This window comes from Ambystoma mexicanum, chromosome 7q (genome assembly GCF_040938575.1).
Source record: "Ambystoma mexicanum isolate Mex_15411 chromosome 7q, UKY_AmexF1_1, whole genome shotgun sequence".
NCBI lineage: Eukaryota > Metazoa > Chordata > Amphibia > Caudata > Ambystomatidae > Ambystoma > Ambystoma mexicanum.
The window spans coordinates 1,045,027,131-1,045,041,404 of NC_090941.1; the positions used below are offsets into that span (position 1 = coordinate 1,045,027,131).

The 14,274-nt window shown below is 46.1% G+C and overlaps 1 protein-coding gene across 3 annotated transcripts in view; it reads left to right on the plus strand.

The window, feature by feature from the left end:
• The window catches only part of LOC138528589 (zinc finger protein RFP-like), a 204,583-nt gene that overhangs the window by 45,956 nt on the left and 144,353 nt on the right, over positions 1-14,274 (plus strand). For all 3 annotated transcript variants that reach the window (XM_069640372.1, XM_069640370.1, XM_069640371.1), the window contains 2 exons: positions 6,052-6,282; positions 6,835-6,857. In XM_069640372.1, coding sequence (XP_069496473.1) covers positions 6,052-6,282; positions 6,835-6,857 — 254 coding nt within the window. The remainder of the gene's footprint in view (positions 1-6,051; positions 6,283-6,834; positions 6,858-14,274) is intronic.

The following is a 14,274-nucleotide window of genomic DNA, read 5'->3' on the forward strand; positions in this document are numbered from 1 at the left end:
GAAGTCTGAGCACCCGGGTACTTCTGGAGAAGTCCCAGTCGGCTCCGACGGAGAAGGCCAAAGGGGAGCGTGGCACTGACCCTACCCCCACGGTGAAGGCCCCAAGCATGACCAAGGTCATTAACGCCCAGATTCACTCGGCCAAAACCTCCATTGAAGGAGTGGTGGCGTCCCTGGCGAAGGCCGTTGATACAGGTTCACAGGACAGGGGCCCCAAAGCGAGAGTTTCCCTGCCGGCCAGGAGGGAATCATCTTTTCAGCCTGTGGAGAAGACGCCGGTGAAGACGATGCCGGTCATCTCCCCGAAACCATCTCCCCTGATCGAGAAGTAGTACAGGGCACGGACATCTCCTCTGAGGAGGAGCTTGCTGTTCTCAAGACAGTCTTGTACCAAAGATTTGTTGAGGTCGGGTTTTATGGGTGGGACCCCGACGAGGCAGATGTGGAGAGTGTGGTGCAGGACGCCGCCGTCCCTTCCACTGCAGCCACTGCAGCAGCCACTGCTGCCTCCGGCGGACATCTCTGTGGACATCCTTCAGGCGCTACACACTCTGTGCTCAGAGATTCGGACAAGGATGCCCCTGTCGCCGGCGGGAGAGCCCACAGCGCTTGGGCCGTTGGGGGAGCCCCCACACAAGAAGAGAGTTCATCCTCCACCTCTTTACCATCCATCGCCTCCCTCCCCCCCACCAAGGGACGAGACAGAACTGGATACGGCGACGACGGCGAAGTGGATCTCCCGTCCCCGCCGCCCAGAGCCTCGCCGCTGCAGGAAGTGTCTGTCGAAGAGGGGAAGGTTGGCCTGAGGGCCTTGGACCAAGACGGTGCCATTCACATAAACATTAATGATGACCTTAGAGGACTGGAAGGAGGCCAGGAGGGCCTCCTACCAGGTGCCACCATAAATGGGAGAGGAAGAGAAGGGAGAGAGCACAGAGACCATATGTAGAGTGCATAGGTCTGGTGAGGGAACGACAAAGAGGATGTTGGTGAAAGTTTTCCTGGAGGAGGCACTGGCATAGGTGTCAGCGATAGGGAGGCCTGGGTTGGAGACCAGGATGTCCTTTTTAAACTTCTTCTTACCAGATTTAGTGAGGAGAGCAGGATAGTAGATAGAGAAGCAGTTAGAGAAGATAGGAGAGACAGAGAGCATCATAGAGTAGGTAGGGAGAGGAGAGAAGAGGAAGGGAGAGGGAAGGGGAGAACACTAGGGAAGGACACAGGGCAGGGTGCAAGCAGACGAGACAAGTTGACAATTGGACAAGATGACTGACACTTAGATTTTAAAGACTATCACAATGCAATTAAAAAAAAAACAGGAGAAAAACGCACCTAAGTTTGAGAGTCCGGCATTGAGGGGAAAAGGCCTAGGTTTCACAAAGCAATTTTAAATACTTTCACAATGCAATTTTTAAAAACAAACAGGAGGACAACGCACCTCAGCTTTGAGAGTCCTGAATATAGGGAAAAGGCCTAGGTTTCACAAAGCAATTTAAAATCCTTTCACAATGCAATTTTTTAAAACAAACAGGAGGAAAACACACCTAAGTTTCAGAGTCTTGAATAGAGGGGAAAAGGCCTAGTTTTCCAATTCAATTTTTAAAAACAGGAGGAATGAGGATCTGCTATGTGGACAGGGGGTGTGCACGGTAGCATGAGGGATGGCCGTTCAGGTTAACGGAGGTGTCCCCCACTTCCGGACGTTGGAGGCGGGGGACAAAAACAAAAAAAAAGAAAAGCGGACCCTCTGGCGTCGGATCCGACCCACATAGGAGGGACGGATCTGACGATGCAGGGTCAGAAGATGAGCGGACCTCAAAAAGGTAAGTAGGAGGTTGGTGGGGGAAATGTATTGGGGCGGTGGGTGGTTTAAGTTTGGCCCGATTTGGCCGTGGCAAAATTGTCTTCGAGGCCGAATTGACCACAGTCAATTCGGCCTCGAAGACAATTTTGCCACGGCCAAATCGTATACATCCGTGTGGGTGCGTGACTGGTGGGTGAATGTGTCTGAATGTGTCTATATCTCTGTGTGCATCTGTGTGTATGCACGATAGGGCCTGGGGAGGGGCATTGGAGCATGGACATTCTTTGACAAGAGCATGGCATGTTTTACCGCCGTTTTTGGGCAAAGAAAAGCCTACTTGAGTGTTTTTATGTGATGGTGGGGTTGGAGTGGGGGTGGGGGAAATACTACAGTGGGGCTGGCCTGTCTGAGTCTTACTGTGGCATGGAATGTTTTACTCGCATTAAGGGCAAAGCCAATATGAGTGTTCTTACATGGGGAGGGCATGTGACTTATTTTACTTGGCTTTTTAGATTACTGGTGTTAAGGTCAATGGCAACATACATTGTTAAAGGACATTTATACCGTGCACTTTCACCACCAGAGTGGTCCCATGGCGCTCTGGCGGATCTGAAAAAGTAAGAGGGTAGGGGAGGGTTAGTAGAGTGTAGCGGGATAAAGGCATAGCGAGATTAGTGATGTCTTGGCAGCTTCAGTTCACTTACCACCGTTCGCTGAGCATGGGTGTGGTTTACGGCTTGGTAGGCTCCCATGTGCTGTTGTGCGAGTCTATATGTGGTTTGTTTCGTTGTTGTAGTGAAGTGAATGCGGTTTGCTGTGCAAGAAAGGGGTTGTGTTTGTTTAGGGTGCGAAGCGGTGTAAGCAGAGAGTTGAGGTTTTTAGCAGGTGGGTTAGTGGGGTTACCTTGATGTTTTGAACATCTGTGTTAGGTGTCTCTGCCCTTGCTGTCTGCTGGAGCGTTCCTTGGTGGTTCATTTTTCTGGTTATGCTCGAGGCGGTGGCATGTCTCTGTGCCTTTCTAGTGATCTGTGGGCGGGAAGGTGGTGAGGGCCTCCTCCTCCCCAGGTTGAGATCACTAAGGTTGTGTGTTGCTTTTTGGTTGTCATTGGCGTCTGCCTGCCATCGCCTTCCTGAGCTCCTAGGGCACGATCCCCTCCCTCCGAGTCCTAAGTGCTCCCTGTCCTGTTGGGTGCTAGTTAATGATCAATGCTCCTTCATCTCCAGCTACAGTCCTTGTCCTTTGGGCTTTGCCTAGCGTAGGGGTTTGGCTTGGTAGAGGGTGAATCCTGGGCCTCCTCACTCCCCAGCTACATCTTGCCACATGTGTTTGTTTGTGGCGCGTTCTATTTCCATTGGTGTCTGTTAGTTGATTCCGTCTGGTTCCGAGGTGAAGAGCAAGGTTTTGAGTAGTTTCCTGAATTTTAGGTGGCCCTTTGTATTGCGTATTTCTTTCGGAAGGGTGTTCCAAGTTTTTGCTGCCTAGTGGGAGAATGAGAATCCCCCAAGTTTCTTTCTGTATGTTTCTGGTTCCAGGCGGATGTTGTTGCTTGATCTGAGTGCTCTTGTCGGTTGGTAGATGGTTATTTTCTTTTGTAGCAATTCTGCTCCTTGGCTGTGGATTGCTCTGTGCGTTATGCACATCATTTTGAATGTGATTCGTTGTTTGATTGGCTCCAGTGTAGCACTTCTAGTGCTGGGGTGATGTGGTCCCTTCTTGATAGTTTAAGGAGGAGTCTGGCTGCTGCGTTTTGGATATGTTGCAGTTTCTTCAGCAGGCGTTCCGGCATTCTGAGGTAGAGGCTGTTTGTGTAGTCAATTCTTGAAATGATGAGGGTGATGATTGTTAGTGTTTTATGAATGAAGGACGGGAACGGTAGATTTCTTTTTATCGTGTGTAGGAGGAAGAAGCATTTCTTGATTATTGCGTTTACTTGTGGTTCTAATGTTAGCGCTTTGTCCATTAGGACTCCAAGGCTTTTTACTATTTTCAATGGTGTGGGTGCTGTTCCTAGTTCTGTGGGCCGTGGGCCATATTTACATACAATCTATCACCCAACCAAAGTTTGAACTCATTTAATGAGCTTTATTTATTGCATTTATTGACAGCGCCTAAACCAGTAGGTATGACAGCGCTGGTACAACTTGGTGAGCAGGGAAAACACAGTACAGTACAGAGTAAGAGAGAGGTAACAAGGTGCAAAAGCAACATAATAAATAGTACACTGTCCGTAGAGGAGGATAGAGAACAGGGAGGTCACTTTGAAGTATGAAAGGCTGAGTTGGCCTGGCCGGGAATTGAACCTGTGAATCACACTCCGATTACAACAGCATGCGCTCAGCCCGCGGAGCTATCTTACCGGCTAGCCAGCATGAGCATATTTTCTTACTGCGGCATTGCAGCTTCTTACTAGTGTTAAGGCCAAACGCAACAGAAGTATTCTTACATTGGGGTGGGGGCATTTGTGCAGCCTGAAAGGCAATGTTTTTTTACTGTGGCTTGACTTTGTTTACTGCCGTTAGGGAGCAAATACAACATGATGAGAGTTCTTATATGGGGAGTGGGGATTTTGGTAGCCAGCAAGGATATGTTTTCTTACTGTGCCATGGCTTTTTTTCACTGGCATTAAGGCTAAGACAAAAGGAGTATGTTCTTACATGGGGATACTGGCATGCATTGGCAGAGCCAGCATAAACATGCTCTGTCATTGTATCATTACTGGCATTATGGGCAAAGCAAACGGGAGTATTTTCCTGTGTGGGAATAGTGGCATATGTATATGAAAATGCTTTTTTACACTTGCAGATTATTGGCATATAGTGGGCACAGGCATTATGAAAATGTGTTTGCACATGTTCCTGTGCATGGTTGGTGGTTTGGCATCTAACTGACTTTTTATGTCTTACCCTGCAAAACCGATTGTAAACTGTGTGGCGTTTTACCAAATTTATCACAGAAAGTGCACTGAAAAATGCATTATTTAACCTATTAACCTATTTTTTAAAAACCTTTCTCAGGGGGAAAATCCCCCTTTGATTGGTTAACCCTCACTTCTCTCTGTCACTCCTGTGCATTAGGCTGGGGGCAGAACAAGTGCTCTTCCTGCTGCAGGCTTTTCTTAGTGTGGGCCCTACTACATTAGCTCCAGGCCCCACTTGTTACAGAATCATGGCTATTATGGGCCAAAAGAAAGCATAATATCTACTCAGCCTCCTGGGGAGGGGGCGGTAGGATGGGTTGTGGGGGTTAATCAGTAGCGCAATAGGTTTAATGTCCCGTCTCACTAACAGTTTCAAAACTGTCATGCTGCACCCTGAGGGGGCGGTAGGATGGGTTGTGGGGGTTAATCAGTAGCGCAATAGGTTTAATGTCCCCTCTCACTAACAGTTTCAAAACTGTCATGCTGCACCCCCAAAATGTTGAGGCTGGCTCCACCCCTGATCCGCTGCTCTGATGTGAAAACACAGCTATAACTTCACACATAAACGTTTCCTTTGTCGTCTGCTCTTGGTACATGCCTTGCCTGACTGCAGTTTTAGAGTGTTTGTGCTGACACACCTCAGTATGCCCAGCCTGTCAGACTCTTGGGGTCCACAGACAGACCACTGCCTCTGTGTTGCATATGTATTGTTTGTACCACCATTATCTCACAGGGGCCGACATGGGCACCATGCAGGGCATTGAGGGCAACAGGTACGGTGCAGTTCTTGGTGGCAATGGTTAAAGCTGAAGATGTGTTCTTTCCATACCTTCAACCAGTGAATATGGACGTGGGTTTGGCAATGTGTTATGTTTACTTTTCCTTGTTAGATGGTGTGCAGGTGAGTTTCATACTTACTGTAAAGCAGCCATAACTCAGCCGCATGCAATAGGTATCCGTAATTCCTTAACATGTTTTGTCAGCTGATATATTTTCCTTCCATGCTCTTATGTAAAGGAGACCTGATTTAGACACCATGTGCACCTGGCGATAAAGTGTGAGATGGTCACCCTCATGGAAACCCCATGTTTTCCAACACTGTGGATGTTTGAGGTTCGATTCCCATAGGCCTTGTGTTGGGGACTAGCTTCTGTGAAGAGACGCTCCCGTCCCAGGGATTACAGTGCAGGAAAGGTTGGAGGTCACGGCCTGAGCTGGGATTGAGACTATGGTGGCCCCCGTGCTCCCATAGAGAGCATCATCCAGTCACTGCCCCGTCTCTTGTGACAACTCCAGAATAAGTCACTTTCTTTTCTTCACCTCTGACAGGACATGCTGGGAACTGAGAAGCAGAAAACTGTGGCAGAATTTGCAAGAATTCGTCAACTCCTGAGAGAACAAGAGCGTGAGATACTGGGGAGACTGGAGGAAATGGAGGGAAAAATTACAGCGGCTGAAAAGGCGAAAATAGACAAATTATCCCAGCAAATCTCATCTCTCAGTGCCCTGATAACCGAGATAGAGAAGAAGCAAGACCAGCCAGCGGAAGAACTCCTGAAGGTGAGTCACTGAGTGACACACAGAGTATGCTGACATAAAGAGACAGCACTAGAGAGGAGTATGAGCTGGGTCAGAGGAACTCCTGGAAACACTGCATGTCTCTAGCAGTACACTGATAGTGTGATATAGCAATAGGGAAGTAGTGCGTATGTGGATATAGCAATAGGGAAGTAGTGCGTATGTGGAGTACTGTAAGGGGCCTTCAATGACTTTGAAAAAGTGCTGATAGGATACAAAATGTGTAGTGGATTGAGCACAAAAGTGGAACATTACAGGTAGCCTGATGACTGCACTTGCTCCTTACTGTGTGTGAACACCTTCCTGATCTTGTGCTTCAGTCATGCTTATCCTCAAGTAAAATGGCTGCCATTGTCAGGAAGTGAAATGGAGCCAGAGGTCACTCTTTCCAGTGCATGGGAAGCAGGAAGCACTGGTGAAGGAATTTAGAGAACCTCGCTCTATTGCAGGTGGGATCATAGGGAGTACATTGTCTGAGTGTTACATGTTTCTGTGCTCAAGCAGCTAATTGCTATGTTTCTATCTCTCTTGCAGGATGTCAGAAGCACCCTAAGCAGGTGAGCCTGTGTGTTATTGTGGCCTCCTAACCATGATGGGGTTACCAGGGTGGATGGGGGTGGGTCTTATGTGACGACCTGTTCTTCTTACATTGCATGTGAGGGAGAGACTGTAGAGTGCATGTTCAGCCAGTAAATGTCAGCAGAGAGCTTCATAAAGTTTCGAAGCTACAGGGCTCCTTTGCAACTGTGCATTTGTATTTATTTTACTTGTATTTATTTGAAAAACAATTTGATTATAATTGGCTTACAATACCACATCTACAGATTGCGAAGACATTCCAGGAAGTGTGCCTGTTCAATAGCAAAAAGATGAGAATAAGTGTTGAGCCAGTTTATGATGGTGTAAAAAAGTGGGTCTTAAACCAGTGACAAAGCAAACAGAAACAAAATGTATATGAGAAACAGGCCACTTACAAAGGTAACATTAATCTAAGGGGGCCAGTGCTTCAAAATAAAGAGGAGTACTAATTAAATATACATAATTAGATTATTAAGCATAACTGAAGGCAGTGGTGGAGTCAGTTAGGGAGGATGGGGGAGAAGGCAGGGGTATCTCCCTCTTTAGCAAGTAAGTGAAGTTTCAGCCAAGCTTTGAAGAAATCCAGAGTTGTGCCGGCTTTGTTTGTAAATGATAGAAGGTTCCAATGTAGAGGGGCGAATAGGGAGAAGGAGTGAAAGAGAGTGAAGGAATGGATGGGTTGGGGGGTATGGGACGATGAGGTTGAGTTCACAGGAGGAGCAGAGTAAATGAGATGGTAAGTAGGCAGAGATAGAATCAGACAGGTACAGAGGAGCAAGACCATTGATAGCATTGTACACTAGGAAAAGGAACCTGAAAAGTGTGCGGTTGTGCCTGGAGAGCTAACCAATATGTTGTTGGTAGGTAGAATTGGGGGAGGTTCTTGGTAGACTGTGGAGAGTCCAGGTAGCAAAGGTGAGGACCTTGTCCAGAGGGGGGAAGGAGTGGAAAGGAAGGCCAAGGAATAGGCTTGAGCAGTAGTCAAGTTTGCCGAACATGAGAGCAGATGTTAGAGTTTTTGTAGTGTGATTAGTAAGAAAGGGATGTATTTTATGAATGTTGAGGAGGTTAATACGAGCAGCAGAGGCAGTGTTTGTGAAGAATTGTTGCAATCGGACATCGCTATCAAAGTGGTACCCAAGATTGCAAGCCATTGGTGAGGTAGCAAGAAGTTCAGGCGGGAATGGGATAGGAGAGGGGATGGATGACATTGGAAGCCGGGAGAAAGATGACTTTTGCTTTTGAAGAGTAGAGAATGTGACAGCAGAAGCCATCCAGTGACAAATTGCAGTGATATAGTTTGTAATCTTTTTCGAAATGGTTGAGGTGAAAGAGGGAAAGGAGAAAAATAAGCAAAAAAGATGACAGTGAAACCAAAGGATGATACAAGTCTTCCTAGGGCAGGAGTAGACCGGTTCAAGGACTGATCTTTTTTTACATTTTTTAATTTTGTGTATTTGTGTCTTAACCAAATCATGGCTTTTCACAATATAACAACATATAAAAAAAGAAACAGAACTAAAGCATACACACAATATATATTCAATTTCATAAAAGGATGAGAAAAGCTGGAAGAGAAAGAATGAGAGAGAGAAAAGAAACTTAAAAGAACAAAATATACAATTGACAATTTCCCTCAAAGAAATCAGTCATTTGTTAATGATGACAGTTTCCAGGCATTGCATTAAGATCCCATCACAAGTCTCCCCTTAAGCATAAATCACTCATATGATTGCCTAAGGACCTGCCTGTTTCTGATCAGGCCTAATGCTTGGAGCACTCAAATCACTTGGATTGTTAGTGACTTCTTCTCCCGCAATCAATCTATTCCAAAACATCTTGGCGTGTAGAATATCTACTCTACTCTCTCCACTGCATGGTACACATTTCTCCTCACCTCCCGTGTACCACTGCAGTTCAATAGAATATGATTGAGGGACTGGACAATATTTTCTTTGCACCAAGTGCAACCAGTTCCCCAAGTGTTACCCTTGTCACGGGACATTAGGACTTCTCCGGTAGGCACAAGATTGAGATGTATCCTCAGAAATTCCTGCCTCAACCTAGAATTGGGGAAGCATCTGAGATATCTCGGGACAGTTCTCTTTTTTTGTCAATTGGGAGTAAGGATTTCGCTAGAACTAAGGAACGCATCGTGTCAATGGTGTGTATCCAATCCATTCTTTTCATAAATCTTTTTGTGCGAAGTGGGTTGGAGATAAGCTCCTTAACATCACTTTCACAGTCTGAGAGAATTTTTGTTACCATCAGTTTATTTTTATTTTTATCAAGGACTTATCCTTGGCAGATGCCTAGAGGGAGTCAGAGCTTTGTGAGTTCCTGGAGATTTTAAAGGATCGACCTTCCAGGTCTGAGGCAATCCATGTGAGAGCAGATTAACGAAGCCCAGTGTCATGGAGAGTGAGGAGGAGAGGGAGTGGTTGACAGTCTCTAAAGCAAAACTGAGGTCCAAATGGATGATCATAGAAGAGAGTTTGGAGTGAAGAGCTTCAGAGAGGAAGTTGGAGACATGCATGAGTGCAGTCTTGGTGGAGTGTTTACTACAGAAGCCAGATTCAAGTGGATTTCCAGGGCCATTATCATCAAGGACTTAATGATCCAGTCGAAGATCACCCGCTGAATTACTTTTGAATGATGGGGAAGGAGAGAAACTGGGCGATAGTTTGCTGGGACATTTGGGTCATCAGAGGATTTCTTCAATCGAGGTAAGACAGATGCAGATTTCGAGGAGGCAGGGCAGAGTCCAGCAGAGAGGGGTTAAAGAGCTCAGAGAGATGGGGGCAAGTGATTCAGACAAAGGACCAGCTTTTAAAAAATAAGTGAAAAGAAAGGAGTGCACAGAATGCGCTTGCTTCATTTGCGATCGTTGCTGAATTGCTCGAGTCACCTTTATTCTCAAAGGTGACCTGTGCATTTTAGGAGCTGCTGGGCAATAGCACACAAATGCGCTGCCCAGCCCCCTTGCATACATTACGCTCTCAGCAACCATGTGGTTGCGGGGAGCACATTTCATATAAATGGGCCATTATAGATCCCATCTCAGTGAAATTCTTGAGAAAATAAAAAAAGCCTTTCCATCCACGTTTGGGGGGATGGGAATGCTAATATGACAGATGCAGTTTAAACCGCCTCTGTCACACTTCAAAAACAAATCATGACAGGGTCACAAATGACCCTGCCATGATTGGTGCCTTCTCCTGCACCTGTTCCCAACAGGCACAGGAGGAAGCCCCTCATTTCTGTGCATTTAAAAGCGCATCCTGGTTATGAATAAGGAGGTGCTATTAAATGCAAATGTGTGAAGGGTGGAAAATGGACATCTGAACGAGCGCATCTAAAATGGTCTCGTTCAGATGCCCTTTCGGAATTGTGCTGCTCCTTTTTTTGGCGCAAGTGAGGAGATGCGCCAGCATATCTCCTCCCTTGGAGCAACATTTTTGGGAGAATCTGGCCCCTAGTCTTTGCCTATTTTGGGAGCATTATGATGAATAGGAGAACAAGATGGGTTGGCACTACGAAGGATGGGTGCTAATTGAATAGGATAGGTAGAGGAGAAGTAGGTTAGGATAGAAGAGGTAGGGGGAGGTGGTGGACAGAAGTGGGAGTTGTGGAGGGAGAGAGTGAAGGGCTGTGAGAGTGTAAGACATTTTTGAGATTTTAGTGGAAAGGTAGTGAGCAAAGTCATTAGCAGAAAGGGAGGTGGTGATGGATTTTGGTTTGGGAGGTGTGTGCAAACATTTTAGGGTAGATGAACGTTTGTGGGGTTGATTGTGAAGATAGGAGATCAAATTTGTGAAGTATGAGGATTTGGCAAGGTTCAGTGCAGAGGTGAGGGCAGTAAGGGAATTAGGTCGGTCACAGCGCATGTTTGTTTTGAGGGTCTGAATTTAAGCGGTGATCCAGGGCTGATGATGTGGACGGGAAGGTGTGAATGTGTGAGAAGGATAGTGCTGGTCAAATGGAGTCATAAGTGCATTGTGAAAATCAGAGAAAGCATGGTCAATGGAAAAGGCCTGAATAGGGGAGTGAGACAGGAGAGAGTTAAGAGAGTCCTGCCTGAATGTCCTCTTATTCATTGAAGAAGGGAGATTAGCAGTAGAGACTGAGATGTTAAACTGAATAATGATGTGATCAGAAGGAGAGGGGACCACGGAGAGGTCGGATAAGGAGAGTGAATTTGAGAGAAAGATAAGTCCAAGTGAGTTCGCATCAGAGTGGGTAGGCTGGTCATGGAGGGAGTAGAGGGAAGGGCTAGATAGGAGGGAGTTACGTTCAGTGCCGGTGCGTTGAAAGTTCTGAATCATGACAATGGGGATGTCGCTAGGACGTGACTCAAGGAGAAGGGTCAGATCATGTAAGGAGTTGAGAGGACCAGTGGTTGATAGAGCCAGAACAGTAATAGGAGTAGGAGGGAGGAGTTGAATAGTGGCATATTCAAAAGAGGAAGAGGTGGTTTCAGGTGGCATGGAGGGGTGGTGTTGAGGACCTTATTGGTAAGGAATCCCACACCATCACCCTTTGCAACTGGTCAGTTAGATTGAAAGAAGGTAGCTGAGTCAGTGTGGAGAGAGCTGCTAGTGTAGCAGAGTCATGAGGGGTGAATCAGGTTTCTGTGATGAGATTTGAAGTGGTCAGCTATGTAGGAAGAGCTGTTGCAGAGGGATTGTGCATTCCAGTGAAAGAGTGCTAGGAGGTGGGGGAGAGGAGCAGGTGTTGTGCAGTAGGTGAGGGAGATATGTGGTTGGAGATCCTGGGAGAACAGGAGAGTCTTGCATGGTGAAGTAAAAATGAGACTGGTTAGTCAAATTAAATCATACATATTCTGATTGGTTGGTTATAAGTGGTGTGTATTATTTGGACCGATAATTGCTTTAGAAGCGTTTTTTGTATGTGTAACTGGAAGGGAAAGTTCTAAGTCTTTCTTAGATTTCACATGGAGATGTTGCTCATTGCTTTAGCTTGTAATCGCTGTTACACCCTCTTGACAAATGTCAATGATTCTGTGCAAATCACGTTATCACCCTTTGGTTGAGTTTGCTTGAATATCTGACAACATGTGGAGTGCCAATAAAGAAGCTAAAGTTCTAGTATTTAAGTACCTGCATAAACGGAGAACATATAAAATGTTTTCCTGCACCCCAGGCTGGAGCGAAGAGCTTACCTGCAGAAGTGTTTTGACCTGGGCCCTTGCCTCAGTCTGGCCCCTGGGTCCAGCCAACCACTCTGAATGACAGATCACCCAATCCAGAACAGTAGAGACACCCCAGTGCCCAACACCAGAGTGCACAAGAGGTAATTGCCCCGCAGTAAGTGCTTAGTAAACCCTGGATGGAGAAGAGCTGTGCAGATGGCTCAAATCTTGGGCGTCACATACCTCAGGAATCCATGATGTCTGCTTGCGCTTGGAATACATGAGAGGGGAACAGAGTGAGATAGATCCCTGCTGCTCTACGCCCCTGTGTGGGTGCTTTAGACAGAGAGTCACTCTTTCTTGAGCCCTGAAAAGGGAGCATTATCCTGGCAGAATTGCTACACAGGATTCTTTGCACCCTTTATTCTGTGCCTCCAGGACTATCTATAGCTTGGGTGGTGGCATTTCCACTGCTGTGTCATCCCTTTCTGTGTGGGCTCTGAACTTCTGTAAGAAGCCTTAAACCATGAGGTGACAGAGATGACCCGAAGTTCCTGGGTTCAAACCTGGTGGAAGAAGGAAAGGGGTTGGACAATTACTTAGTAAGAGTAACTGGTGTGCGTAAAGTGTGGTGTTGCATCTCAGTACGGAGGCTGTGGCAAGCCTGTGCATACAAGTCATGGAGCTTCCACCAGCCTCGAACACTATTGTGTTGGTGTGGCTGTGTTGAGAGAGGTTGGCAGGACAGGCCTTTTCTGTCACATCTCTGTTGACCTGGGTGCTTCAGGTGTCTCTTTGTTCATGGTCGCTACCTTAAATAGTGGCCATACAAGATGGCGGCTAGGCAGGTGGGTCAAAACAATGCACCTCCTGTACGGCACTACCTCATAGACCATCTATCCTGAGTCTGTTTTTGTAAACGCTACATCGTCTGGCATAGTTGAGACAATCGTGCGACAGCACTGCATGTCTCACGTTACTCTACCTTCACTCAGACTAGACTGTAAGCAGGTGTACTTGTTGTTTCTATGGGGGAAGTAACCCAGAAGAGAGAGAGGTGGGCTGTTCAGGGTCTTCTTACCCCAGCAGAGATGAACGGCTCTACATGTCATATGTTTGGCTTCTGAGGAAGATGAGGTTGTCATGGTTACACTGCACTTCTGTGCTTCTCCCCCACATGCACATGTCAGACGACCCTTCCTGAAAATAATTTTATGGTTGCCTCTCTTTTAATGTAAGATCACTGAAGCCCAGAGGTTTCTCTGCTGGGTGGCCAGACTTCCCGGGAGTACCTTATAGTCAAGATGAAGGAACGTATGTGATGTGCCAAGAAACTAGAAGAAGCCAGAGTGTATACACAAATATAATGAAATCATACAACCAAGCAAACAATACAACCAGGGAACCCTATAACATCCACCGAGCCACAACCAAAGACCTCACCCGGGTTAGCCCCTCCTCTTCATGAACTTTTATAAAAAATGATCTGTTTTGTTAGATCTCTGTTAGATCCAGTTTGATCAACCATTTTTGTTGTTAGATCCTCTACAAAACAGGAGTTATAAGCAATTATTTAGTGGGGGTTGGGGAGGCTAACCCCTAGCTAGACCCCCCCCCTCAATCAAAAAAGAGACCAAAATGTATGGCATTTGTTAGATATTTCATTAAATTCGGTAGGATCAACCATTTTCAACGTTAGATCTGCTAAAAAACTGGAGTTATAGGCAATTATTTAGAGGGGGGGGCTAACCCTTAGTAAGCTAGTCACCCCAATCAAAACATTTACAAAAACGTATGTCATTGGTTAGATATTCATTAGATCTAGTATGATCAACCATATTCAACGTTATATCTGCTACAGAACAGGAGTTGTATGCAATTGTTTAGAGAAGGGGCTAACCCATAGTGAGCTAGTTAGCCCCCCTCAAACAAAACATTTACAAAAGTTGCTATCATTGGTTAGATATTTGTTAGATCCGGTATGAGAATCCATTTTCAACATTAGATCTGCTATACAACTGGAGTTATAAGCAAGTATTTAGAGGGGGGCTAACGTGTAGTCAACTAGTTAGCCCCATCAATAAAAAGATTTACAACAATCGTTGTCATTGGTTAGATATTCGTTAAATGCGGTAAGATCAAGCATTTGTGTTATAATACGAATGCCTTTTATACCAAGTAAAAGCAGGGATGACACAGAAGACCACCTACCTGTTTGAGATCGGAGACCCTTGCCGGAACCT